We start from the raw sequence: 22,500 nt of genomic DNA, 5'->3' as shown, positions 1-22,500 counted from the left end.
TTCCTGTCAGCATGGTCGACGAAGTCAAATCTACCCCTCGAGACGCATTCGAAGCCGATTTTCACTTCCTCGGTCTTGCTGGTATCTTCGACCCACCCAGAAAGGAATCTGCTGGCGCTGTTGCTGATTGTTTCAGGGCTGGTATCACCCCTCGGATGTTGACAGGCGATCACCCTGCTACCGCGACAGCTATCGCTCTCAACATTGGTATTCTTGATAAGACTTACTCAAAGACTTCCGTCATGACAGGTCAGCAATTCGACTCTTTGAGCGAAGACGAAATTGATCAACTGCCCGAGTTGCCTCTTGTCGTTGCTCGCTGCGCCCCCGAGACCAAGGTGAGCCGTTTAACATCTAATGGTATGTTTTTGGCTGACAGTTCCCAGGTTCGAATGGTCGATGCCATTCATCGACGAGGACAAAGCACAGTCATGACTGGTGATGGCGTCAACGACTCCCCCGCCCTCAAGCGTGCCGATGTGGGCGTTGGCATGGGTACTGGTTCCGATGTTGCCAAGCAGTCAGCGCGTATCGTCCTCAGTGATGACAACTTCAGCACCATCATTCGAGCTATTAGGAAGGGTCGTTCTGTCTTCAAGAATTTGTCTAAATTCTTGCTCGTGAGTGATTCGATGGATGTGATGTGATGGAAACAAAGCTGATTTGGCTTCTTTAGTACTTGCTTTCGGGTAACTTGGCTGAAATCATCGTTCTGATGATTGGTCTCGCTTTCAAGGATGAGAATGGTCAGGCTGTGTTCCCCCTGTCACCTGTTGCCGCTCTTTGGATGTACGTGTCACTACCTGATTCTTGCACGAAGCTTGGCTGACTCCCATTTAGCAACACTCTCGCTGCCGGACCTCCAGCCCTTGCCCTAGGTCTTGAACCTACAGCTATCGACGCCATGGAGCAGGGGCCCGAAGTATACCATCAAATCTTTACCCTCGAATTTTACATCGACCTGATCTTCTACGGCTTCCTGATGGGTTCCATCAGTTTGGTCAACTTCGTCATTGTACTCTGGGGATACTATCCTGTAAGTTCAATTTGCATCTCTGAAAAAGGGTGACTACTGATTTATGAGTAGGGAGATTTAGGTCGTTTTTGTAACGAAGATGATCCCAGCATCTGTGATCCCGTCTATCAGGCTCGAGCTGCCTGTTTTGCCACCCTCGTTATTGTCCTCATGATCCATGCTTTGGAGTGTAAGCACTTGAACAAAGGGTTGGCCCAAATCAATTTGCGTGACAACAAGGTGTTGCTGTGGTGTGTCGTTGTCCTCAGTCTTTCCGCTGTAAGCCCTTTTCCATCTATCTGGCCTACGACGTCAATTAATGATGAACATAGTTCCCTGTCGTGTACATTCCTGTGATTAATAACAAGGTGTTTTTGCTCGACGGTCCCAGGTGGGAATGGGGTATTATCTTCGGCATGATCATTGTGTATGTCGGTGCTACTGAGCTCTACAAGTGGCTCAAAAGAATTTGGATCCGAAGACATGCCCCCCCTTCCAAGGGACCTACCGACAAGACCCTTAGGATGGAGAGTACCATTGCTCCTCCTGTTTGAACTTTGTTGATGTCACTTTTTGGGCATTCGAGTAGTTAAGTTGTACTTAGCAGAGTAGCAAACATCTTGAACGATCTAATAAGAAGGCATCGTTCATCTGCGTATGCATTATAGATATGTTAAACTTTGCAGATATCATGGATTTCCTCTACCAATGGGCCCTGCTTGTTGACATTTATCCATGGCATTCATCCTAAAATATCGAATGAATACTGATTTTGCACTAAAGTGGCGCTACAACCCTCCTTTCTAAGATTTCCTGATGATTATTATAGATCTTTCAAAGTTTTCCCGACCTCCTTGGTTGCCTCTTCACACTCTTCGCTCCAGTGCCCGAATTGAAGGAAACCATGCGTGAGATCAGGGCGATGTCTCCAAACAACTTCATTGCCGGCCTCTTGCAATTTGTGAGCGTACTCGACACCTACATCCCGCCTAAAACCCGATAACAGGTACTGTTAGAACACATTCGCTAGCGAAATGAAGAAGGTAAACTTACAACGGGTCAAAACCAGCGGTGAAGACATATGTTGGCGGCAAATCTTTCAAATTCCCAACATCTTGCATTCCCGGGGAGATGTACCTATCCGAAGGAGGAACACCCCGAGGCAAATAATGGTCGGCAAATGAGAAGATACCATTTGCCTCGAGGTAATATCCCGAATTATTCTCGGCACAGGCTTTAGTGTCAAAAGGGACCCTAGCTTCGGGGTAGAGAAGCAATTGGGCTGCGAGGTTTGCCTTTTTCTGGTCATGTAAACGAAGGGCAAGAGCTGCCGTCATATTTCCACTGATGATTGTGTCAATTTCGTTGTTCGACTATCTAATGACTCACCCTGCCGAGTCGCCTCCTCCCACAACCTTCTTGATCCCTCTCTTCTTTCCCTCTTCGCCTTGGAGCCAGGCCACGACTGCTTCGTATTCGTCCAATTGAGTGGGGAACTTGTACTCGGGTGCTAGTCTATACTCGACGATCACTACCTAGGAATGATTGCACATGCAGTGTAAGCGTATCCGTTGCTAGTTCTATCATTTCTATGCTCACTGTGAAACCCGACTCTTCGGCGACAACTCTGAGACCCCTCTCAAAGTCATCTGCACATCCAACGGTATACCCGCCTCCATGCATATATACCAAGGCCCTGTCACCTGGATTACTAGGCCTACCAATCGCGTGAACCCTCTACGCGGAAATGTTAATCCTGGCAAGGGGCTTACTTCAAGATTCGAAGGGGTATACAACCGTGCGGGCCCCTAATCGCAGTAAATTGAACCTCTCCGATAGGGACTTCAAGGGCTCCTTGAATCCTGTGAATCCCTAGTATTTCAGTGTGCTTCCTTCGTTCTGCGTGGAAGTCTTCATCTCCGCCTGTTTTCAAAAGAGATGGAAAGCAAGGCAAGTGAAAGTGTCAGTTTTTAGCCCGCGGCAGCTTTCTGGCTCCCCTTACCCAAATGGAGATCTTTACCGTCTTCTTTGAGAAAAGCCGCCAAAGAAGAAGCAAGTTTGGTGCGGTTGCCTGTTGTAGGGATGGATGACATGGGCATGAATTCTAAAAAAGTATATTCAAAGCTGGACTGCAAAGAAGAGGGGACCTGAGTATTTATATATTGAATCCACCAACGTGATGGCTGCGTCGGCACGACGTCACCCATCAAATGAGGAATTCTTCTCAGTGAAGAGATGGAAGGACGAAACTGCTGAATGGTGACGAGACCAGCGAATAGAACAAAAACCACGTATCTGTCATCAATCGTCGTTCTCCGTCTGCTGCATCATGCTTCCTCTGTCCTACGTAGCCGAATAATTTCTTTCCATGATGGTGACATTATGATCTTCACTAATCTCCTCCCCAACCTCAATCTCATGTCCATCACTATAATATCCTTCGTTTCGTTCCACATAGACATCATTCGACAGCTGTTCAAGGTCTGCCACCCCATGGGTTCCTCCTTCTGCAAGCTCACAATGTGATGATACACACTGGTTGTACCAGCTTTCACGGCCCAAAGCGAGTCTTGTCTTGTCTTCTCGAAAGATAGAATCCATGACTTCTCTCCTATATTTGTTTAACTGACTCAGTGTGGGCACTCGTCCCAATATTATAACTCATCTCTCGTTTTCCGTTAGATCCTTCAGTTCGTAGAGCTCCTGAGTAGTCAAATTCCAGAAATTCCCGTTCGCGTCCTTGAGCAGTGAAGGAGAGTTGGAGCGATACGACGTCATGTACCCAAAGTAACCCATCAATTATCGTGATATGGTTCTCAAACAAATGATAGGAGCGGAACATATCAAGAAGGCGATACGCTGCATGAACAACGCAACTTCTTCGTCAGCGAGCAACCTTTGGCCATGGATTACGCAAGGACACTGAGATTTCAATGTACACCAATACTTTTGATGAGCTATATAGGGCACTCTTCTGCCAGTAGGAGTAGCCAAATAAAGAAAATTGCTTTTTAACATGTTTTCCCACTCATTCCTCCAGACTGTCACTTTGATGGTTTTAGATAATAACCATAGTGTGAGTCACCCCCATTTTGTTATAGCGCTACAGTTCATCTCTCATCGTTGACAAATTTCACATAACTACTACATATTATTCCCATAATACTATCGCCGGGTTCCACTGGAGAGTATTCGAAAAGAAGAAATAGTACGTAGTAAACATTTCTAACGTGGAAGTAGATAATGCTGATGATCCTGTCGATTTTTCCATATGGTTATGTCATCTATTATTGCTTACATTAATTGTCATGTTTATATTCAATTTTGATCATAGTTGGCTCAACGTTACGTATCACTCACCGCACCCAATCGATGCTAGTCATTTTCCCCATAAGAGTCCCCCAATCCAACACGTCTTTCCTCTGTGGAAGTGAAGGAAAGCTCAATATCCTCCTTTCTGCAAGTCTTCGCCGTAGCTGAAGCATGCCTCACCCATCTTAACGGCGGATTCCTTTCGGGGAAAATATCCAACTCAGGCGCTATGAATAATGTACCGTCACACACTTTGTAAATTGTCAAGAGCATGACGTAGATCCAGTTGAAGATGACTTGAAGTGATATTATTGTACCAAGGATTTTGAAGACCAATGAATCGAATTCAGTTGCTAACGTTGTTGTGGCCGTCTATTTCCCATAGGTCAGCAGCTTTTTCATCCAGGAGTTACGTCAAACACTCACAGCCCAGACGCCAATTGGAAAAATCAGGGCGGTAAACCCTACACTAAATGACTCTCTGCCGAAGTATGCTCTGTTCGTATTCCACCAATGGTCTAGCAACACTGTCGTAGCTAGAACATACCAGCAAAACGACAAACCCCATAATATAAGGCCTGTAACTAAACTTCCTGTGTAGACGGCGTCGGCCATTTGCAAAATGATATTTCTCCTCAAAACAGCATCTGCCACACCATCAGGAATTACGGCGAAACCTATCCCGTGGTTGTACGCCAGTTCGCGAACGGCTTTGCCTAAAGCCATAATACCAAAGCTTCCTTGTCCACAGGGACCCAGAGGAAGATAAGTGCTCGTCAACGCTGCAACGGGGGGAGCACCATACAAAAAGCTGCGATGGAGGTAGTTACAGATGACAAAAAGGGCAAAAGGAACACCAATACCCCAGACGATGTAGGATACAATGATGATAGATCTGGCGAGCTGAGGGCTATACGACATGATAGCCGACGAGACCACGCCGCCTGAAGAGGAAGCGACAACGCACGTGACGATAGGCAGCAACCAAGCGGCTGACATAGCCTCGGTAGTATGATTTTGGCGGGTGATCCTACACAATTATTAGACGCCATGTTTCAGTAACACAGATCGATGAACTCACATAACGTAGACCATCCCGAGATTGATGATGACTGAAAGTATTACATCTACCCACCATAGTCCTATCGCTGTCCTGGCCCAGCCCATCTTCCCATTTTGTACACATGTGAATGCAATCATATTCTTGACATCTTCAGTTAATAATGTACCCCAATGCGGAGACTCGCCTGGACATACCACTATTGTGATGAAGCCCATTGGTAACGTTCCCCAGTACAGCCCCGATAAATGGTTCTTCAGCGTTGCCGAGAAGATTCCCTTCCATCTTAATATTCTCACAACACTGGCAACAGCAAAAAGAATGAAGAGGACGACATTGAAAATAAACACTACCACTCCGAGGCGACGTAACCAGCCACCGTTGAAAGGTAAATTATACAGAAGAATTGATGTGATGCCTGTGCCCATATTAAAAGCTATACAACCGATCGTTTCCACCGATTGTCAGTTACGGTACCGCAAAACAAACAAGAATGACCCACAAAAGAATGCTGGAGAGATGTTCAATATCGCATGCTCGACCCGTCTCATTACTCGCCGCGATAGATTTACAGGCTCATGCTTGACCTCATAATTTCGCGAGCGACTACCTATACTCGCAGGATTTGTATCGCACGACGAAAGACGGCCCCTGGTGCTAGACTCCGCGATAGTAATCTCTGAGACACCTGATACCGAAGCTAGCTGATCATCCCTTGAAATTCGTTGGTCACGACGAGTGTCATGAGACATATTTTTTGCCGCTGTAGATTTTACGACCATAAAATTTCCAAAGGCTGTGTCGACTGTCTGGGAAAGAGAATCGTCGATTAGAGTCGGCTGTCGAGAGCCTTTTCCAGCGCAAACTTGTGGTGAATCTATTTGTGTTTGTGTCGATGTATCGTTTGTGAGTCGGTGTTAACGGTGATCTGCTGTCTGTCTGTACATTCAAGCATGCAAAGCATGATTGATGGGCCGTATTATGTATCGGAAAAAGAAGCAGTCAGGTGAATGAAACCGAAGTCAGTGAAAAGCGTCTTTTCGGAATTCCAGTGGCGAAAGGAGTAAATTTAGACACCATTATTAGGAAATCGAATTTTAAATAATGGTACGGCACCTCTTTCTTCTCGCCTGCTACTATTATACCGCACATCTTCTCAAAATCATTGCTCTAAAAGGGCCCAGCAATTCATCAATGATAAGTTCTAGATGTGTTGTTCCATCAGCTGACCAAAAGTGTGGTAATTTTTTATTTATTTATTTCTCAGCGCTGCTATCCATTGCACCTTTATCATCGCATGGCGACACAATCGTGGGCAGCATCAAACTACTACTTGTAGTATTATTGCAGAAGGCAAACGATGTAAGACATAGCATTATACATACGGATCCAGCATGAAATTATTGATCAATACAGTCGAAAAGGAATTCACTACAATAAACAAACGGCCAAACGCATAAATACAACCGCAGTCTACCTTTTCGATCTAATTTGTCGCCCGACTCCCTTCATTCTCCTCCTTCCTTCTTATTTCCCAGTCCTCTAGCTTAGCAAGCCCATTCTTGCCAAGGCCCTTCCATTCATGTTTCGCGACTGTCCCGCCTCTTCGCATACTACCCATCATATCCCAGCACGTCGACATGAGAGTAGGCTCGTATCCATGCCACGCGACATCCCTCACGGCGTGAGAGTAGGAGCCAAAGAGGTTTGTGCGGGAGGATTGAGTGGAGTGAGCGGGGGCGGACGGATCGGAGTAAATACCTTGGCTCGAGTAGAGGCCTTCTGAAGCGGATCGATCGAGCACTATGGAATGGATAATTAGCAAAAGGTGACGGTATTTAAATGGCACGATGAAATGGACCTTGAACAACTGCAACCAAATGGCCATTAGCATCTTGTAAGTTTGGCTACAATTAGACACTCACCTCGACCATCTAAACTCCAGACATGAATCATTCCATCAGCGCTGCCGCTATAGATGTAGCTCTGCCCAGTCGACTCAATGGGGCTGAAGTGACATCGGATCAGCGTTCGCAGGACAGAATGACCGCTATAGGTCATCACCGAGCAATCCTGTGGGTGGGAGCGAGGCTCTGATCGAGGGTAGCGCATGTCTCGGTCTGTCGGCAAGATCAGCACAGTGCATTCATCATTCGAATACATAGAAACTCACAATCAAAACCGGCAGCACCATACTTTTGAGAAGCATTCGGCTCATCAACAAAATCCCCATAACTCCTCATCTTCCTCAGATCATACAGCCTTGCAGCTTGATCCTTCGAATTTGCCACTATATACCTACCGTCACCTTTGGGCGAAGTGTAAGTGATACCTTCAGTAGCGCCGACGAGGACACCGGAAGGTACGTGCGAAGAGAGAGATCGTCTATCCCAGACCTTAATATATCCATCATCGGAACCAGAGATAAGGATGTTGGTGGATGAATGGTCTGCGAAGCAGACGGCGTTAACTGCATAGACAATGGGTTAGCAAGGTGATTAAGATGGAGGAGCAGGGGGGGAAACTTGCCATCCTCGGCATGACCAGAAACACTCAACGATCGTCGTTGGGCGTTAATATCATAAACCATGATCTTTCCGTCAGATGCTCCTGCTACAATCTCTTTACCATCTGCAGAGAATCTGATACTCCAGATCTACAAACAAATGAGATGAGCGGGAAGTGTCTATGTTTCAGGAGCTGGTCCAAACGTACTCCAGACCTGTAGTAATTTCCCCGTTCCCGAGGGTCGGAAAAATCAAGCTCAACATGTTCTTGATCGAACTCATCTGTATAGAGCATATGGACGTAAGGAGTGATCGAGGAATAAATCATCCTACAGGAAGTTAGTCTTGAAAGTCAATATCTAACAAACTCACTTCTCTCCCTTCTTATCGGCATCACAGTCAGTGATTGTCCATCTTCCTTCTACGCCTTGCACTCTTTTGATGCGCTTCATACTAGAATCCTCTATGACAGAAGGTCGAGAGACATAGTCATCCTCGTCTTCCCAATCATCTTCCTGTCCGCCTTGATCTTCGTCCTCGATTACCTGATTACCCTGAGCGGGAGGCGTGGATGGTGTGAGTGTGAGTCGGGTTGAATCAGAAGGGCGAGCAGTACGACGTTGATGGATGTTATCCTTGCTCTTCAAGTATTGCGTCGTAGAATAAAGATGTAAAGTGAAGTATTGGGTCGCCGTGTCTAATGACACAAGTCAGAGAACGGCCATTCACTATCTGCAAGGATGACCTACAGAAGATGGAGTAATCTTCCCCAGCAAACTGACCGACGTAAGGTACGGAGGGATAGTACGCAACAACTGTTCCAGGCTCGTTGGGTACGAGGTGCTGGCTTGTCTGATCAACGGTAAGTCATAGTCAGTCTCTCAAACTTGTCCGGCATTTTGATATGAATCACTGTTGATCTCGGGGGTTTCCAACCCTTGACTGCCCTTTGCCACCGTCTCAACCTTTGTCTCCCAGCCTTACCAGGTGCTTGCCAGTTTCCGACCCTTCCAAATTCCCCGCTCCTCAATAGCTCCGTCCCCTTCGGATCCGCCACCGTCTGTTTCTTCTTGACTTTTGAAGCCCAATCATTGTTTCTAAATCGGGAATCACTCCTCATTGCCAGTCGATGTAAAATGCTGGGAAATGAACCTGATACCCTACCCGACAGAAAGGCGAGAGGTGATTCACCGTCGTCCACCGCTTGGGCAAATTCGAGGAGATCGGCAAAGGCCCGAGACTCGGTGTCATCAGACATCTCCTGGTCGTCATCAAAGTCATTGCCATCATCTCGAATGATGTTTCCATTCTCGTCGACCATTAAACCATCATCGTCCTCCTCATCTTCATCGTCGGTGTCATCTTCGTTGTAATCTTCTTCGTAGAGCTCATATCCATCATGAAGGAGATCGAGCAGTGCAACTTCGGGATCAGACGGCTGATAATCCTCATCGTCATCGTCATCGCTACTGACAATGTAATGCTGCCGAGGTGGCATTGCGAGGTATTCGATTCGACAATGTGGAGATGCAGTCAATGAATTTGTAAGCGTTTGCAGCTAGGAGTCACGGTGAATTTAGTACTTATAGTAATCGCTACTACTACGTAGACTGTAACCGGGTATGTGGAGGCCTCGAAGCACATATGACGTTACGTAATATGAGCCTGATATTAATTCTTTTCTAGCGACTTTTGGCTATGAACAATGATGAACGTCTCGAGTATCTCTTTCGACTTTGCTACACATATCCGCCGGTAACATGCCACCTAAAAAGCACCAACAAAAGAACGAACCAAAACAGGTTAGTCATTTTCACAGCCATGAACACCACTGACATCTTGTTTTTACAGAAGGCGGACAATGTGGACGAAGCCCCTCTACAAGCCGTAGTCCTCGCAGACTCCTACAACCGTCGCTTTGAGGTTCTTTGTACAGACCAACCTCGAGTTCTTTTGCCGTTATGTTCAACACCACTTTTGGCTTGGACTTTGGAGAGCTTGAGTTTGAGTAAGGTCAAACAAGTGTTCATCTTCTGTGGTGTGCATGCGGATAAGATTAGGACTTTTGTCGAGTCTTCGCCTTATAGAGCGATGCTGGACATTCATTGCTTGTCTTCTCAAACAGCTCGATCAGCAGGTGATGCTTTGCGTGAGCTGGATGACATGCACGTAAGTCGTCTGTGTATTATTGTTATTTTCCACTTCCAAAGTGCTAATTGGAGTAGGTCTTGAATCCTGATAATCCATTTATCCTCGTACATTCTCCTCTTATCTCCAACTACGACCTCTCCAAAATTATAGATGCCCACAGGAAGCGCCGTGACGTCGACAAAAACTTTATCATGACCATGGGCGTCAGTCGTGGCGGTCGTCCTCACCCCGAGTCACCCATCATGCTCGTCCACCCACCTTCTTCCAGATTATTGCACTATGCTCCCCACCCACTTTCACCTACTCAACCACGTATCAGCTTCCCCTCATCTCTCTTCCTCGATCCATTCCCAGCTACCATCGACACTTATGAAATATGGTCTGGTACTTCGCCGTCATCGTCCAACCAAGGGGGATACCGCGACCTTGGTGTTGACATTTGCGAGGCCGATGTACCTGCTCTTTGTACTGAAAACTTTGACTACCATGACCTCCGACGACATTTTGTCAATGGTGTCCTTACATCCGAGCTTCTCGGTAAGAAGATTGCTGTTCATGTTGTAGGCCAAGAGGAGGAAAGTCTGGATGCTCGAGCTGGTGGCGGCAGATACGTGGAGAGTGTACGAGATACAAGAACCTTTGGTGAAGTCACTAGGGATGTTTTAAGGAGATGGGCATTCCCGCTCGCTCCTGATTTGAACGAACCGGGAGGCTCGCAATATGAATTGAGAGCTGGAAATGTGTATATTGCCAAGGAATCAGTCGTTCTTTCCCGAACAACGACATTGAGTGGTCCTCTTCTTATTGGTCCTAGATCGGCCCTCGCCCACAACACACTTGTCCGTCAATCGACTCTGGGAGCAGACTGTAAAATTGGGGCAGGAAGTATAATCAGGAAGAGCTATGTTTTCGACGATGTCAAGATCGGGGAAGGATGTGTAGTGGAGGAGTGTATGATTGGCGAAGGTGTCGTCATCGGACACGGTTGCAAGATTGGCAAGGGCGTATTGCTCGGAAACGGTGTTAGGCTTGGCAAGGGGGTAGTTGTTCCGGACTTCTCAAGAATTGGAAGGCAGCCTTACAGAGGTGACGATTGGGATTCTGATGAGGAAAGGGACGAGTTCGAGAAAGAGGAGATTCTTTCATTCCTCGGTGAAGACTCTATTGGCTACCTCTGGCCCAATGAGGAGGAGGAACCTCCTTCGGATTCCGAGGATGAGGGTGAAGATCCTTACGAGCATCCTCGAAACAAAAAGCTCTTGCAACTCGGCCGCCGCCTGTCCAACCTTTCTTCCCCGAGCACGTCCATTTCCACTCTTTCTGCCGCATCCTCTTCTGCCCCCTCGTCTCCTCTCTCAGACGCATCTTCTACGTCTCTCCCTGACATTCCCTCCCTTTCACTCGATGCCGGGCCGGACAAGGCGTTCTATAGTGAAGCCGCCGCTTCCCTTCAACGAGCTTACGAGGAGGATCACAAGATCGAAAATGCCTTGCTCGAGTTACGTACATTGGTCATGGGTTACAACGCCGGTCTTGAACGTGCTCGAGAAGAAGTCGTCAAGTTTTTTGTGTCGAAGATCGATGTACGCGGCCCCGCTACCTCCATCCTCTCTTCTGCTGTCAAGATCTTCTCACGATGGGGCCCTCTAATGGCTAACCTTACATCGGACCCTACGCTCCTCATCCTTGACGCTCAACAGTACTGCGTCTCTACCGTCCCTTTTGCTTACATTCCTTGGTTTGGTATCATTCTTCGTGCAATGTATGAGACAGATTTGGTTGGTGAAGACGAGCTTGTGGAATGGAGGGAGATGAGCAGCTCGCAAGGTGAAGGGGTTGGTAAGAAAGGCAAGGAGGGGGAAGAGGAAAAGGCGAGATGGAGGGAAAGTTGGGCAAAGGGCAAAGGTTATGTGGACGTTTTGGAGAGTATGGACAGTGAGAGTGGGGAAGAAGAGAGCAGCAGCGAGGAAGAGAGTGATGATGCGTAGTTGGAGAGATTCGACATTATGCATTTACGAGTAAGTAATGAGAGCCATTCATACGTGAAAGGGTTATCGTCCGCTATATCTTCAAGCGTAATTATAATTTCAACCGCATAAGCATTCTCATATGAGAGGGATTAAAGCAGCGCATTATTGGGTCATTGATATCATGGTGTATGTGATAATAAAGGAAGTTCTTTAACCCTTCTTCCTGTTATCCAAAGCCCAACGCGTTTCACAAACTTATAAAGGAACAGCAGACTACGGCCGCTTGGCAAAATACCCCTAAATTGCTGTTCAACACCTTTTATGCTCGGCTGAAAGGGGGATACATTCAAACATATCGCATACAGCGAGCGTCTCTGGCGCTGCTGTCCAGGATAGATAAAGCTAGTAGGTAACAGTTCTTTATCCCAGCTGCTGCCAGGAAACAACAGTGATACGGACGACAGTGTGTGCTGAATCACGAATTATTAAGGCATTGAACTCCCAAGGAAGAAGCTTTTATATAGTGCTACGAGTGTTTCAAGATGGTCAAAAAGATTCAGCTTGCTGTGATTATAGGAATCCCATTGTTGGGTGAGTTGCACTTTCTTCAAGATTTACGGGTGAGTGCCAGTGACTCACGGGCGATTCAGCAATGGCTGTTCCGGCGCCCGATTCTGCCACGATAACGGCTTCTTCCGTTTCCAGCTCTGCTGCGTCTTCCTCTGCTACTTCCGGTCCTCTTCTTGGTGAAGACGGCGTTGCCAAATGTACCGATCTTCAGCTTCACTCCGGTGCCGATTGGCTTGTCACAGCTTTGTGTGCCATCTCAAAATGCAATCACATGTGGCCCGTATCAAATATCCTCATGCTTGACGAAGGAGATGTGCTGTATGATGGAGCTTCCGCTAATTTCACGACATATGACTTAACGCTGGCTTCCACCACCACGACCGTCAACTATACCGACGCGATTGGAAACATCGCGGATAATAACGGGACTGCTTGGTAGGTTAATCGAAGATAGAGTGGTGGAGAAAAAAGGCTGAAGGACGAATGTAGGTTTGGTGGTGGTTTCAATCGTGCAATCATAGCCATGGGTGGGCCTGGAGTCGACAGTGGTGAACTCATCACCAATGACTACAGCAACGTCACCGCTGTCGAGACCGCCGGAATGTGGGGCCTGACTTACTTGACCGGACAGTATGCGGTCGTCGAAAGTATCCCATCTGACGACACCACCTGGGGTAAATTGACCTTATCTCTCTCATCTTCATTCGAAATTGGTTCAATGAGCTTACAGAACTCCACAGCCACCTGGATGAGCAAGATTGACGGTACACCTGTGCTCATCAGAACATCTGATGCCCCTGATGCTTCCTTGAAAGCAAATCAATATTACACTCTCAGCACAATGGATGGGGCTGACAAGTAAGTATATGCACTTACAACAGCAATATTTGTTAGTGTGCTGATGAAGATTGATTGTAGTGTGGTGGTGTGGAACCCCAGTGGTACTGGTGATGACTCTTACATTTCCATTCCCATCGGAAATCTCAAGACAAGCTCCAAGTACTTGTATCATTTGGACTGGGCTCACTTTTTTTATGAGATCTCCCCATAAGGATCCCATGAAGCAGCAATAATAATAGCATCCGGTAGTTGTTGTTGTCTGTCACTGTGGGCATTGATACATAATCCTTTGTCACCTATTTCTAGCTTCCGTATGTTTTAGTGTATGTTTTGAGCAAGTCACAGATGAATTGTTATAGAAGCAAATATACATTATGTCCGTCCAGTGCACGCACACGCACGCACCTAACGACGTGACGAACGACGGAAGGCGTCAACATTTTACGTTCGTTTTGATACACTCACTTCCTTCGGCTATCTACTAATCATCTGATACGCGCCAAGAGATAATTGTATTTCATATTTCATCATATATAAACTCCTGAAAATTTTGGAAGCTGGATATCATCAACTGCTTTACATACATATATATAATTATTACTCAAGGCGAAAATTGAAATTCACCCCTTTTCGTCAATGGGCCACCATAATACGCTTCGTTCTTATCATCAATCATTCATCAGTCATCAACTAATATCAGAAAGCTTAAGCTGAGGGACCCAGTACTTGATTGTACTATTTGTAGATTGCACCCATTATAGGGAGGGAGGCCTAATATAATTATAATATGTATGGCACACTTACTTATATGTTACAGTTTTTTCAAGGAAAATGCAGCAGGAATCACATATCCTCATTATTAATTAACACAGCTAATTGCTTGTTCGCCTTAACCAACACTACTTTCGATCACAGTCCGTTACTTTGCTATTGATGATACATTCACACCGAAAAACCCTTTACTTAGAATAAGGAGAATTATCGTTCATGCTCGCCAGACCTTCCCACCATATCGTATCTACAATATTCCCCTTTCCCTTCTGGTAGGCGTTTCCATATCAGCCGCTGGAGGCCTCCTTGATCTCTACTTGTTCTCTCCCGAACTCTGCGTTTTGACCGGCGTTGCCGCCTTCCCTCGATTGGCCAGCAATCCTTGGAACTGATTTGTCTACGCATTAGCTTTAGATACTCAGCACAAGTGGGAGATGCGACGCACGAAATTATGTAAAGCCTCATTCGGCATCGCAGGGGTTCCCCCAGAAGTATTTCTCACTCTTTCCCCTCCTATCGCTCCATCTGCACCAGCCGCGGCCCCGGAACCTGACCCCGAACTCTTACCCTCTCTTCTTCCCAGCCTCGCAAACTTTTCTTTCAACTCCTCTCCTTCTTTCTCTTTCCCACCCTCCATTTCCTTCATGACCTTTTCCACGCCCGGCAAGCTCAGAGAATCACCAATCATTGGTCCCACCACACCGGGCGTGGCCAGACCAGCTGTAGTGCTAGCAGCAGAAGAGTTGCTGCCGGGACCGGGAGTAGATAGTCCGTTCCTGGTAGAGGGCAAACGGAAGGATTGACGGGGATCCCGGTTGGGGTCTTTGAGGAGGACTTCAAGGTGGCGCGCAAGGAAGGTCTGTTCGGGTTCAGACTGGATGGAAAGCGCTGATGGACCGGGAAGTCGAGGGCCGCGAGATGTATCAGGAATCATCCCCATCCATATGCCGTCCAAGCCTTCTTCTCCATTGTCTCCTCCGTGGTCTGCTCCGCAACTTCCCATTTCCTTTTGCTCGTGGTACCGCAAACTGACGGTCCAAGCTTTATGAATCCTCTCAGGTTCGAACCCTTCCCTTAAGACGTTAATTTTACCCCAACTGTCCCATCCAGAAGGGACCATAACCGCATCTCGATCCAACACGTTGGCACGGTGCGCAAAAGGGTATCTTGTGCTTACTCCTTGAGCTGGAGATGGAGCGATATGCGAAGGGTCAGTGAGAGAAGTAGGAGCGGGGCTGAGAGAAGGAGGAACGGTGTAGAGACGGTGAAGTAGGTATGACTTGAGAAGAGAATAAGTTGTTGGCCGAGTCGGAGCAGTGTAAAAAAGGGCCGCGCCGTCTGGCTTACACTCAGCATATACGTAAAACTTGGATGGAAGTTCGATAACTTACAGGAAAGACAGATAGTTCGCAGAACTTGCTGAACCCAATCAGTCCTTTCTTCCCATCGGCCACCTTTGATCCCAATTTCTTCGGCTACATTGTCCATCAAATCCGCCTTGGTGCAGACAACAATGATCGGTATACCGGAACTAAGTCATAAGTCAGCCAATCAAAACCCCAGCATTTAACCAATGAAGAGTACGAGTTGAGAGTCAAAGTGCCAGCTCCAAGGGGCAAAAGAGGACCAAGACCAGAATAAGCTGTTACGCCCGTGTTTGTCGCCGAAGGCTCAGTGTAATGCTGCAGGTATGATTGTACTAATTATAATGGTCAGACAAATCCATTTGATTCAAGAGAGCACACACATCGTTCATGCAGTTCTTCAATCTCTCCTTTTTCAGCCGATCCCAATGCCCACGCCTCAACCCACGACAGCCAATTTAGAAGTTCTTGTAGCTACATCGGAAGTTAGGGCGAGAAGAAGAGATAGATGTGTCGCTAGACATACCATAGATGAAGGCTTTGTCCAGTCGAGCACTATCATCACCGCCGTATCCTATGATTCCACATAAGTCTTCGATAAAAGCGAGACGAAATGCACTTACAGCCAGTGATTTTGGCGGTAAGGCACTAGGCACCAGCTTAAGCAGACTAGGATGTGAAGACGGCGGGTAAAACACCGAAATCGGGGGTGCGGAGTCTGAGTACTCTTCTCCTGCATCAATTACTTCGTACCCCAATGCCAGACCAGCCCGTCTGTCTCCAGGCTGAGAGGTAGATTTAGGTTGTCCGTTCCAGTAAAAGACGGAATTTGGTTTAGCTGATTTCTTCTTCCTGGAGGAGGTCAATTGGGAGAGGAGGTGGGTTCGACCATGATTGCGTTCGGCTTCTCGACATTAGGTCAGACCGATATGGAAACACGGGCCAATTAGCATTTTGCTCCTCTACCAGAGACAAAATAAAGAGCAGACTTACAGAGTAAGATGACATTCTTCCTCCCCAGCGCTTTCTGCCTATCGGTACTAGCCAGAATCTCATTCCATAAACTGGTCCCCTTGGTAGCTTCAATCCCTCTAGCGCTGTTACTCGTAGAATTGTGAGTGGAAGATAGATTGGGTGTGCTCGGGCCTGGAGGAGGGGATCGACTTGGTCGGGGAACAGACATTCTTTTCTCTTTGGATTGCTGAGTAACTGTCGGTAAATGTGTTAAGAGCGTCAATATTTGAGACTGGAATCCCAATAGCGGGGCTGTAAGAAAGAAAAGATAGGTTTATTAAAAGAGAAAGAGATTATTGTGATTGAAGACATCAAGGACGCGTCGCGACGCTTCTATCTATTTTTATTGCTTTATTTTATTTTTTCGAAAGGGGCTCATATGCCGAACCGTTCTTTAATCGAATATTTCAGCCATGCGACAAGTGACCCTACACATGCTCTGAAAGCGATTAAAAGTAATCATGTGGTTGATGCCACGATAGTATTTGCATAAAACAACAGTATGTTTACTCTTCTTACATCTACGCATTTGGTCCTACAGCTACATTCCGTCTCAACATCTTTCAAGGACTACAGCAATCCCTTGTCCACCACCGATACAAGCTGTTCCAAGTGCCCATTGCTTGTCCAGTCGGTGAAGGTTATGCGTGAGGTTGGCCAGAATCCTATCATATCGATGTCAGTCAAATGAAATCACATGTACAGATCCAAGAAAATATACTTACCTTGCCCCACTCGCGGCAAGAGGGTGCCCAACGGCGATGGCGCCACCAAACATGTTGGTCTTCTCCGAAGGAAGTTGAAGCTCCTTTTGAACAGCAAGCCACTGGGCAGCAAATGCCTGGGTATGAAGGTTAACTTAAACCCAACAACACCAGGGTGACGGAACTTACTTCGTTGAGTTCAATAATATCCATTTCTCCTACACTCTTTCCCACCTTCTTCAGAGCCTCCTTCACAGCAACCACAGGTCCGATCCCCATGATTTCGGGCTCACAAGCGCTCCAAGCATAACTAGCAACCCTAGCAAGCGGCTTCACCCCATATTTGTTTACTGCCTCCTCACTCATCAATATATTCGCTGCAGCACCATCACAGATCCCAGAAGCATTTCCAGCAGTTACGACACCAGTGCCTTTGATGAATACTGAGGGAAGTTTTTGTAAAGAAGCGAGAGTAGATTGGGGACGGGGGTGTTCGTCAGCTTCAAGGGTTTGGGGGACGCCTTTGATAGGTTTGAGGGTGACGGGAATGAGCTCGGAAGCGAATGCGCCGGCGGCGAGACCGTCGGCATAGCGCTGTTGAGACATGAGTGCGAAGGCTACATTACGCGATGCAAAATTAGTCAGAGCACATTTAAAATGAGGGCAGAACTTACCATCGCATTCATCACGCGTGATATTGTACTTCTTGGCCAAGTTTTCTGCCGTGACTACAAAATACTTAGCACTATAACAGAGATTACACGGATCACCATGGAAGCTGTATCACTCACTGCCCATGGGTGTCTTGGGCCCACCAGGATTCTGGTCTACCAAAGCAGCTGCCAAAGAATCCTCCATCTTCAGATCAACGCCATACTTTGAGCCGTACCTGGTTTATATGTTAGAGACAACTCTATCTCCCTTGTTGCAAAAGCTCACCTTGTAAGTCCAGAAAGAGTATAAGGACTCATACTCATAGCTTCTACACCGCCAGTAAGGCAGACTTCAGCTTCTCCTAGGGCGATGTGCTGGGCTCCGATGATAGCTGTCTGAAAGCCAGATCCACAGAGTCTGAGATCAATGTCAGCACTAGTGAACGAAATCCGTACCAAACCGTCCCACCTATTAACAGTCAAAGCAGGGACGGTGGAATCTAATCCCGAAAGATGACCGACATGGCGAGCAAGATACGGTGTCGAGTTGTCGGTTTGGGTCACGTTGCTAACCATGGTGTCAGAGATTATCTGATTTAAAATCTGGAAAGCCTGAATTTGCTCAGCTCACCCGAAGAAGACTTGGTCAATTTTGATTCCTTGAGGCAACTCTGCCAACGCCGCCTTACCAGCTATTCCTCCCAGTTCGGAGGCTTTGAACTCTCTCAATCTGCACACAAAGCACCAGTTAGTATGCTTTCCGCAATAATACCAGAAAGTGCACTCACTTTCCTCCATAGGCTCCGAAAGGCGTTCGCTTTGATGCAACAATATATGATTCTTGACGAGGGATATGCGACGCAAGACGTTTAGCTGTGATTCTCATGATGTTGTTCTCTGGGTATATATTTCAACTGGGTGCTGTAACAGTCTAGTTTGTAGTTATAAAAAAGAAATATAGGATCAGGGCCTTATATCAAGGAGGATAATGATTGCAACGCAGGAAACGAACTTCGTGGTGGTCCAGTTATCAAATCGTGTAAGGTCATGATTTTAGAGCGTGAAGGGACGAAGTGACGCTTGTCCCGGCTATGCAGCTACCGGTCGGAGCCTGTGCGGCAGGCCGGTAGGGGAAGGAAGAAGAACTGGAATGCGTCTGTGTAACCGACTGAGATCGGGACAACGGACAGGCCTGTCCGGCAACTTTCAAACATGTCAATTTTTGTCAAGTTTGCGGAAATTCCCATACAAATTTGCTTCCGGTCGGTCAAACATGTTCAACGGAAGCAAATTTTGTATGGGAGTTTCCGCAAACCTGTCAAAAAATTGACATGTTTCAAGTTGCCGGCCACGCCGCATTTGCCAAGGTTCGTTCTGCAAGTTTGAGCTGCAACTTGGAAATCTGCCGGACAACTTTCAAAGAAACTTGCGAAGCAAACTTGCAAGAGCCCATGCATGCGGCTAACACGTGGGGCAACCCTGGACCCTGCCTCGTCAGTCAACAATCATACAGACGATAACTAAAGCTCGTTTGCTTCTTCTGCGTCTCGTCGCATCGTCCGTCGCTCATGGAAATAATCTGACTGTACATCTCCTCCCCTTCATCAACACCCAGAGCCGCTTCTTACCTCCAATCTTTCTAGTCAAGTCAGCTGTCACCGCATCTATTCGAACCATGGAGAGCTTTGCTGAGTCCCAGAAAGCTTACTATTGCAAAACGCCGGTGCTTGCTCGGCGTTTTAAAAGGTCGTCATCAGCAGGGCCAATCACAGAATATTCTCTGGTGGCTTAACCATCCTCACAACGAATGAAGTCATTAAGGCAAAGTTGGGCGTTACGGTGAAGACTCATTCATTGACGACCTTTGTCACTTTTATCCAGACATGCTTTTTGAAGCCATCCTCAGCAATCGAATCCTTTGTCTAGGATCAGTAATAACATGAGCATTTTACCTTTTTTTTCCTGTCTTTGCTGTGGGGCCTGGCCATTTTGAAATAGAAGGCAGGTTCACTACTACAACATAACAGCAAGCTTCCACAAGTGCAAACCGTGATGATGTGCATTACACGAGGCGTTCCCTAATGAGGCACGCTAGCATGATTTCTGTTAAAAGGACAGTCCCAGCAAACTTGTCATCCCCTGTCGGGCTGATTTTCCAGCACTTTGACAAACTTGCAAAAGATCAAACTTCCCGCATCTCAAACTGGTGAAAATAAACTTGAAACTTGTAAGAAGTCGACGGCCACGCAGGCCCTACGTACGTGATTGAAAACGAAAGAACAACCCATAACTCCTAGCGGAATCAAATTCTAAAATGATAATAAATAAATAACAAGCCGGTAACATCATGTTGCGTAATAATAATCGTCCGTTGTATGGGTGGCGGTGAGCGCCTCTCAAAGAAGGCGGGATGATGATGGAGACAGAAGATCGATACAACGGGAGATTCTGCTTGTCATGTTAAATACGTGTGGACAGTGACGGATGTCAATAGCAAAATAGTAGCGACAAACGATATCTCATGCTTTCCTTTTCCCTATAGACATACACAAATCCGTAAAAGCAGCACTATCCAAATCGGTAAATCCCAGCTTTGATTGGAATCAGTAAACCAGGAAGCGGAACAACCATTTGAAGCATGGCCGACCAAGAATCACTTCCTGCTCTACCTCCAGCACCACTCGCCCCTCCCCGATATGTCCCAGCATATTCGGACGATCAGGTAATGTATCAGGGTACGTACAGGACAACCCGATCTTAAGCTTTGGCTCAAATGCTTATGCCTCAAATTTGAAGAGCGATATGTTGCCCTCCAGCAACTCATCCATGAACTCGAAGACGTCCGTCACCGTCTCCTAATCCACACCTGTCTGGCTAATTGATTATCCGTACAGGAGAACGACCTAATAGCATACCGCGCTCTGAAAGAAGAACGTCGACTAGATGAAAGTGGTACAACTTTCCGAGGATTCGCACCGGAAGAAGGGGACGTTAACGGGTGGTTTAACAACTCGAGCGGGCGTGCAAGTCGGTCTGGTCCTTTAGGGGATGAGCCCGCTATCGAAAGTGTAGTCAATGACAGCATCAGTGGAAGGAGCAAGTTGAGCGATGATAATCGAGCGGAGATACAAAGAAAGGAAAGGGAGAGGATTGAGGCAGAGCGACGAGAGTTGGAGAGGTTGCAAGCGATTGAGAGGAAGAGAAGGTTAGCAGAGGAAGAGGAAGAGAGGGAGTATCTCGGGACTAGCGGCAGACGATCCCCTATTTCTGTAACCGCTTCTATTCCCATGTCTGTCCCTGTCCATCCAACTGGAGACGCACCCGACATGCAAGAGGCCGAAGCTTTTGACGAGGACCTTGAAATGGATAGACGCCGGTGGCTCGAGTTTGAACGAGAACTCGAAAATCGAGGTGAAGATTCAAGACACAAACCCTCTGAACCGCTTGATGTACGGAATGAACAAATTGGGGCGTTGCCACTAGACGCTGCGAGACGCCATCCAAGTCCTGGCGCGCCAGAAGCGCCAGAAGGGGAAGCTAGAAGGAGTTGGGCAAAGGAGAGGGAAGGATACCCTGAGCGGCATGAGAAAAGACGCAGGGAAGAAGACTCGGGAGCAGTTGGGACCGGAATGAAGAGGAGGAGGGGGAGCGTTATGGATAACCATGCCGAACAACCTTTGTACGTTCTCTTCTCAAATCATTTGGTTCATTAAACCAACGAAATAAAGATAGTTCTCGCCGCGCACAGCAGTCCCCGCTTACACGTGCACCACTTCCCACACTCGACTCTTCACGCCAAGATCAAGAGCTTGCGTCTCCGTTCAGTACGAGACCAGCTGTTCATTTGTCACCTATCACTTTGAGACATCCAGCGTCGCCCACAGCTTCCCTGCGAGAAGGAAGAAGGTCCTTGGGTGTCATTCATGGGGATAGGTTGTCTCCTGGGCGAGAGGACGAAGAGGAATGAGCTCCTGTTGTATTACGATATCAGGCTCTTTCCATTGATATTCTGTATGCAAACCGACTGTCCGCACGTTTAAGTATATTTTGCCGCCAAGGTAACACAACGCTAGTAAGCAAGGGACATGAAACAATTAAAAGATTCGCGCAAAAATGTACTGGAATTGTTCACATATCAAGAAGCGATTTCGTGTTCTAAAAGCTACACTAACAACTGCTTAATAACATTCACTTTCTCTTCATCATTCTCATTTATTTCCGATAGGTACACATCCTTTTCTTGCTAGCTACAGTGGGTATTATTTTACACCTCAGTTTGAACGGTAGCTACATATCAAAGTTAGCTCACATCCAAACAGGCTGATTAAAGGAACTAAATTAGACTGACGCTCTCTCGTCTTGGGCTTATTCCCGGGCAATCGATCCGTGATGCCCTTGGCCATCCACTTGGCGCTCCTATACGCCTTCACTTGTGCCGGCCCCCTTCCGCGACTCTGCAACTGCCTTTTATGCGCTTTATCGAGTTCTTTTTGTTCGTGCTTGTCGATTACGCCATCGTCCGCGAAATGAGTCTGCTTGCGCGCAACCTCGGCTTCGCCCTCGATATGG

General features: G+C 47.0%; 10 protein-coding genes across 12 annotated transcripts in view; 4 read left to right on the top strand and 6 right to left on the bottom strand.

The window, feature by feature from the left end:
- CNA05130 (enolase 1, putative) overlaps nt 1–1,709 on the top strand; it is a 3,966-nt gene extending 2,257 nt beyond the window's left edge. Inside the window, exons 6-11 of the mRNA XM_566813.2 lie at nt 1–338; nt 387–620; nt 677–789; nt 841–1,036; nt 1,088–1,294; nt 1,348–1,709. The exon at nt 1–338 is cut by the window's left edge and continues 805 nt beyond it. Of these exons, the coding sequence (XP_566813.1) occupies nt 1–338; nt 387–620; nt 677–789; nt 841–1,036; nt 1,088–1,294; nt 1,348–1,569 (1,310 nt within the window). The 3' untranslated portion in view covers nt 1,570–1,709. The remainder of the gene's footprint in view (nt 339–386; nt 621–676; nt 790–840; nt 1,037–1,087; nt 1,295–1,347) is intronic.
- Nucleotides 1,666–3,255, bottom strand: CNA05120 (conserved hypothetical protein). The gene is made up of 6 exons (XM_566811.2): nt 3,018–3,255; nt 2,788–2,938; nt 2,615–2,732; nt 2,405–2,550; nt 2,069–2,359; nt 1,666–2,004 (listed from the first exon to the last, which is right to left on the bottom strand). The coding sequence occupies exons 1-6, from the start codon at nt 3,220–3,222 to the stop codon at nt 1,839–1,841; spliced, it is 1,077 nt and encodes a 358-aa protein (XP_566811.2). The 5' UTR covers nt 3,223–3,255; the 3' UTR covers nt 1,666–1,838.
- Nucleotides 3,256–4,053: 798 nt separating this feature from the next.
- CNA05110 (sulfite transporter, putative) lies at nt 4,054–6,403 on the bottom strand. 3 transcript variants are annotated; one of them, XM_024656094.1, is made up of 6 exons: nt 5,890–6,403; nt 5,585–5,823; nt 5,409–5,530; nt 4,754–5,357; nt 4,376–4,699; nt 4,054–4,308 (listed from the first exon to the last, which is right to left on the bottom strand). In XM_024656094.1, the coding sequence occupies exons 1-5, from the start codon at nt 6,167–6,169 to the stop codon at nt 4,391–4,393; spliced, it is 1,554 nt and encodes a 517-aa protein (XP_024514166.1). In that variant the 5' UTR covers nt 6,170–6,403; the 3' UTR covers nt 4,054–4,308; nt 4,376–4,390. The 3 variants fall into 3 exon arrangements, with proteins under 3 accessions (XP_024514166.1, XP_024514167.1, XP_566807.1); XM_024656095.1 differs by having other exon boundaries at nt 4,054–4,299; XM_566807.2 differs by having other exon boundaries at nt 4,054–4,699.
- Nucleotides 6,404–6,770: 367 nt separating this feature from the next.
- Nucleotides 6,771–9,458, bottom strand: CNA05100 (WD-repeat protein, putative). The gene is made up of 9 exons (XM_024656295.1): nt 8,808–9,458; nt 8,644–8,746; nt 8,267–8,591; nt 8,103–8,223; nt 7,917–8,043; nt 7,561–7,857; nt 7,313–7,507; nt 7,249–7,257; nt 6,771–7,190 (listed from the first exon to the last, which is right to left on the bottom strand). The coding sequence occupies exons 1-9, from the start codon at nt 9,390–9,392 to the stop codon at nt 6,874–6,876; spliced, it is 2,079 nt and encodes a 692-aa protein (XP_024511924.1). The 5' UTR covers nt 9,393–9,458; the 3' UTR covers nt 6,771–6,873.
- Nucleotides 9,459–9,637: 179 nt separating this feature from the next.
- On the top strand, nt 9,638–12,117 carry CNA05090 (translation initiation factor eIF-2B epsilon subunit, putative). The gene is made up of 3 exons (XM_566803.2): nt 9,638–9,696; nt 9,746–10,063; nt 10,120–12,117. Exons 1-3 carry the CDS (start codon nt 9,655–9,657, stop codon nt 12,031–12,033), a joined length of 2,274 nt encoding a protein of 757 aa, XP_566803.1. The 5' UTR covers nt 9,638–9,654; the 3' UTR covers nt 12,034–12,117.
- Nucleotides 12,118–12,119: 2 nt separating this feature from the next.
- On the top strand, nt 12,120–13,786 carry CNA05080 (hypothetical protein). Its single transcript, XM_024656294.1, has 7 exons — nt 12,120–12,201; nt 12,285–12,420; nt 12,506–12,606; nt 12,666–13,020; nt 13,075–13,259; nt 13,326–13,443; nt 13,504–13,786. Exons 3-7 carry the CDS (start codon nt 12,558–12,560, stop codon nt 13,634–13,636), a joined length of 840 nt encoding a protein of 279 aa, XP_024511923.1. The 5' UTR covers nt 12,120–12,201; nt 12,285–12,420; nt 12,506–12,557; the 3' UTR covers nt 13,637–13,786.
- A 533-nt stretch (nt 13,787–14,319) lies between these two features.
- CNA05070 (conserved hypothetical protein) lies at nt 14,320–16,861 on the bottom strand. The gene is made up of 8 exons (XM_024656293.1): nt 16,554–16,861; nt 16,184–16,464; nt 16,087–16,134; nt 15,944–16,034; nt 15,781–15,895; nt 15,588–15,727; nt 14,642–15,534; nt 14,320–14,584 (listed from the first exon to the last, which is right to left on the bottom strand). The coding sequence occupies exons 1-8, from the start codon at nt 16,741–16,743 to the stop codon at nt 14,510–14,512; spliced, it is 1,833 nt and encodes a 610-aa protein (XP_024511921.1). The 5' UTR covers nt 16,744–16,861; the 3' UTR covers nt 14,320–14,509.
- Nucleotides 16,862–17,050: 189 nt separating this feature from the next.
- Nucleotides 17,051–18,958, bottom strand: CNA05060 (acetyl-Coenzyme A acyltransferase 2, putative). The gene is made up of 9 exons (XM_566797.2): nt 18,720–18,958; nt 18,563–18,661; nt 18,401–18,499; nt 18,218–18,349; nt 18,070–18,167; nt 17,953–18,006; nt 17,468–17,895; nt 17,300–17,415; nt 17,051–17,239 (listed from the first exon to the last, which is right to left on the bottom strand). The coding sequence occupies exons 1-9, from the start codon at nt 18,815–18,817 to the stop codon at nt 17,128–17,130; spliced, it is 1,236 nt and encodes a 411-aa protein (XP_566797.1). The 5' UTR covers nt 18,818–18,958; the 3' UTR covers nt 17,051–17,127.
- Nucleotides 18,959–20,408: 1,450 nt separating this feature from the next.
- CNA05050 (expressed protein) lies at nt 20,409–22,036 on the top strand. The gene is made up of 4 exons (XM_566795.2): nt 20,409–20,666; nt 20,728–20,771; nt 20,826–21,610; nt 21,664–22,036. The coding sequence occupies exons 1-4, from the start codon at nt 20,570–20,572 to the stop codon at nt 21,896–21,898; spliced, it is 1,161 nt and encodes a 386-aa protein (XP_566795.1). The 5' UTR covers nt 20,409–20,569; the 3' UTR covers nt 21,899–22,036.
- A 4-nt stretch (nt 22,037–22,040) lies between these two features.
- Nucleotides 22,041–22,500, bottom strand: part of CNA05040 (conserved hypothetical protein) — a 4,062-nt gene continuing 3,602 nt past the window's right edge. Inside the window, exons 7-8 of the mRNA XM_024656292.1 lie at nt 22,280–22,500; nt 22,041–22,218 (exon numbers count right to left, since the gene is read on the bottom strand). The exon at nt 22,280–22,500 is cut by the window's right edge and continues 47 nt beyond it. Of these exons, the coding sequence (XP_024511919.1) occupies nt 22,196–22,218; nt 22,280–22,500 (244 nt within the window). The 3' untranslated portion in view covers nt 22,041–22,195. The remainder of the gene's footprint in view (nt 22,219–22,279) is intronic.

The sequence above is a fragment of the Cryptococcus neoformans genome, chromosome 1 (assembly GCF_000091045.1).
Source record: "Cryptococcus neoformans var. neoformans JEC21 chromosome 1, complete sequence".
NCBI classification, from domain to species: Eukaryota; Fungi; Basidiomycota; class Tremellomycetes; order Tremellales; family Cryptococcaceae; genus Cryptococcus; species Cryptococcus deneoformans.
This window is presented reverse-complemented; position numbering and strand designations above follow the sequence as displayed.

What these genes read in the sequence shown, in the direction of transcription:
- CNA05120 (XM_566811.2), bottom strand. Translation starts at nt 3,222, where the DNA reads ATGGGTGACGTCGTGCCGACGCAGCCATCACGTTGGTGGATTCAATAT. An exon ending in ATACCCCTTCGAATCTTGAA is followed by an intron (nt 2,733 to 2,787) that starts GTAAGCCCCTTG and finishes CGCGATTGGTAG; the next exon opens with GCCTAGTAATCCAGGTGACA. An exon ending in GGAGGAGGCGACTCGGCAGG is followed by an intron (nt 2,360 to 2,404) that starts GTGAGTCATTAG and finishes CACAATCATCAG; the next exon opens with TGGAAATATGACGGCAGCTC.
- CNA05100 (XM_024656295.1), bottom strand. Translation starts at nt 9,392, where the DNA reads ATGCCACCTCGGCAGCATTACATTGTCAGTAGCGATGACGATGACGAT. An exon ending in GGAAGATTACTCCATCTTCT is followed by an intron (nt 8,592 to 8,643) that starts GTAGGTCATCCT and finishes TTGTGTCATTAG; the next exon opens with ACACGGCGACCCAATACTTC. An exon ending in TTCTGGTCATGCCGAGGATG is followed by an intron (nt 7,858 to 7,916) that starts GCAAGTTTCCCC and finishes TTGTCTATGCAG; the next exon opens with TTAACGCCGTCTGCTTCGCA.
- CNA05080 (XM_024656294.1), top strand. Translation starts at nt 12,558, where the DNA reads ATGGTCAAAAAGATTCAGCTTGCTGTGATTATAGGAATCCCATTGTTG. An exon ending in TATAGGAATCCCATTGTTGG is followed by an intron (nt 12,607 to 12,665) that starts GTGAGTTGCACT and finishes CGGGCGATTCAG; the next exon opens with CAATGGCTGTTCCGGCGCCC. An exon ending in ATCTGACGACACCACCTGGG is followed by an intron (nt 13,260 to 13,325) that starts GTAAATTGACCT and finishes AGAACTCCACAG; the next exon opens with CCACCTGGATGAGCAAGATT.
- CNA05060 (XM_566797.2), bottom strand. Translation starts at nt 18,817, where the DNA reads ATGAGAATCACAGCTAAACGTCTTGCGTCGCATATCCCTCGTCAAGAA. An exon ending in TTCGGAGCCTATGGAGGAAA is followed by an intron (nt 18,662 to 18,719) that starts GTGAGTGCACTT and finishes CTTTGTGTGCAG; the next exon opens with ATTGAGAGAGTTCAAAGCCT. An exon ending in ATTGACCAAGTCTTCTTCGG is followed by an intron (nt 18,500 to 18,562) that starts GTGAGCTGAGCA and finishes CACCATGGTTAG; the next exon opens with CAACGTGACCCAAACCGACA.
- CNA05110 (XM_566807.2), bottom strand. Translation starts at nt 6,169, where the DNA reads ATGGTCGTAAAATCTACAGCGGCAAAAAATATGTCTCATGACACTCGT. An exon ending in CTCGGGATGGTCTACGTTAT is followed by an intron (nt 5,358 to 5,408) that starts GTGAGTTCATCG and finishes ATAATTGTGTAG; the next exon opens with GATCACCCGCCAAAATCATA. An exon ending in TTCCAATTGGCGTCTGGGCT is followed by an intron (nt 4,700 to 4,753) that starts GTGAGTGTTTGA and finishes TATGGGAAATAG; the next exon opens with ACGGCCACAACAACGTTAGC.
- CNA05090 (XM_566803.2), top strand. Translation starts at nt 9,655, where the DNA reads ATGCCACCTAAAAAGCACCAACAAAAGAACGAACCAAAACAG. An exon ending in AAAAGAACGAACCAAAACAG is followed by an intron (nt 9,697 to 9,745) that starts GTTAGTCATTTT and finishes TTGTTTTTACAG; the next exon opens with AAGGCGGACAATGTGGACGA. An exon ending in GTGAGCTGGATGACATGCAC is followed by an intron (nt 10,064 to 10,119) that starts GTAAGTCGTCTG and finishes TAATTGGAGTAG; the next exon opens with GTCTTGAATCCTGATAATCC.
- CNA05050 (XM_566795.2), top strand. Translation starts at nt 20,570, where the DNA reads ATGGCCGACCAAGAATCACTTCCTGCTCTACCTCCAGCACCACTCGCC. An exon ending in CGATCAGGTAATGTATCAGG is followed by an intron (nt 20,667 to 20,727) that starts GTACGTACAGGA and finishes TCAAATTTGAAG; the next exon opens with AGCGATATGTTGCCCTCCAG. An exon ending in AACCATGCCGAACAACCTTT is followed by an intron (nt 21,611 to 21,663) that starts GTACGTTCTCTT and finishes AAATAAAGATAG; the next exon opens with TTCTCGCCGCGCACAGCAGT.
- CNA05070 (XM_024656293.1), bottom strand. Translation starts at nt 16,743, where the DNA reads ATGTCTGTTCCCCGACCAAGTCGATCCCCTCCTCCAGGCCCGAGCACA. An exon ending in GAAGAATGTCATCTTACTCT is followed by an intron (nt 16,465 to 16,553) that starts GTAAGTCTGCTC and finishes AATGTCGAGAAG; the next exon opens with CCGAACGCAATCATGGTCGA. An exon ending in GGACAAAGCCTTCATCTATG is followed by an intron (nt 16,035 to 16,086) that starts GTATGTCTAGCG and finishes CTTCCGATGTAG; the next exon opens with CTACAAGAACTTCTAAATTG.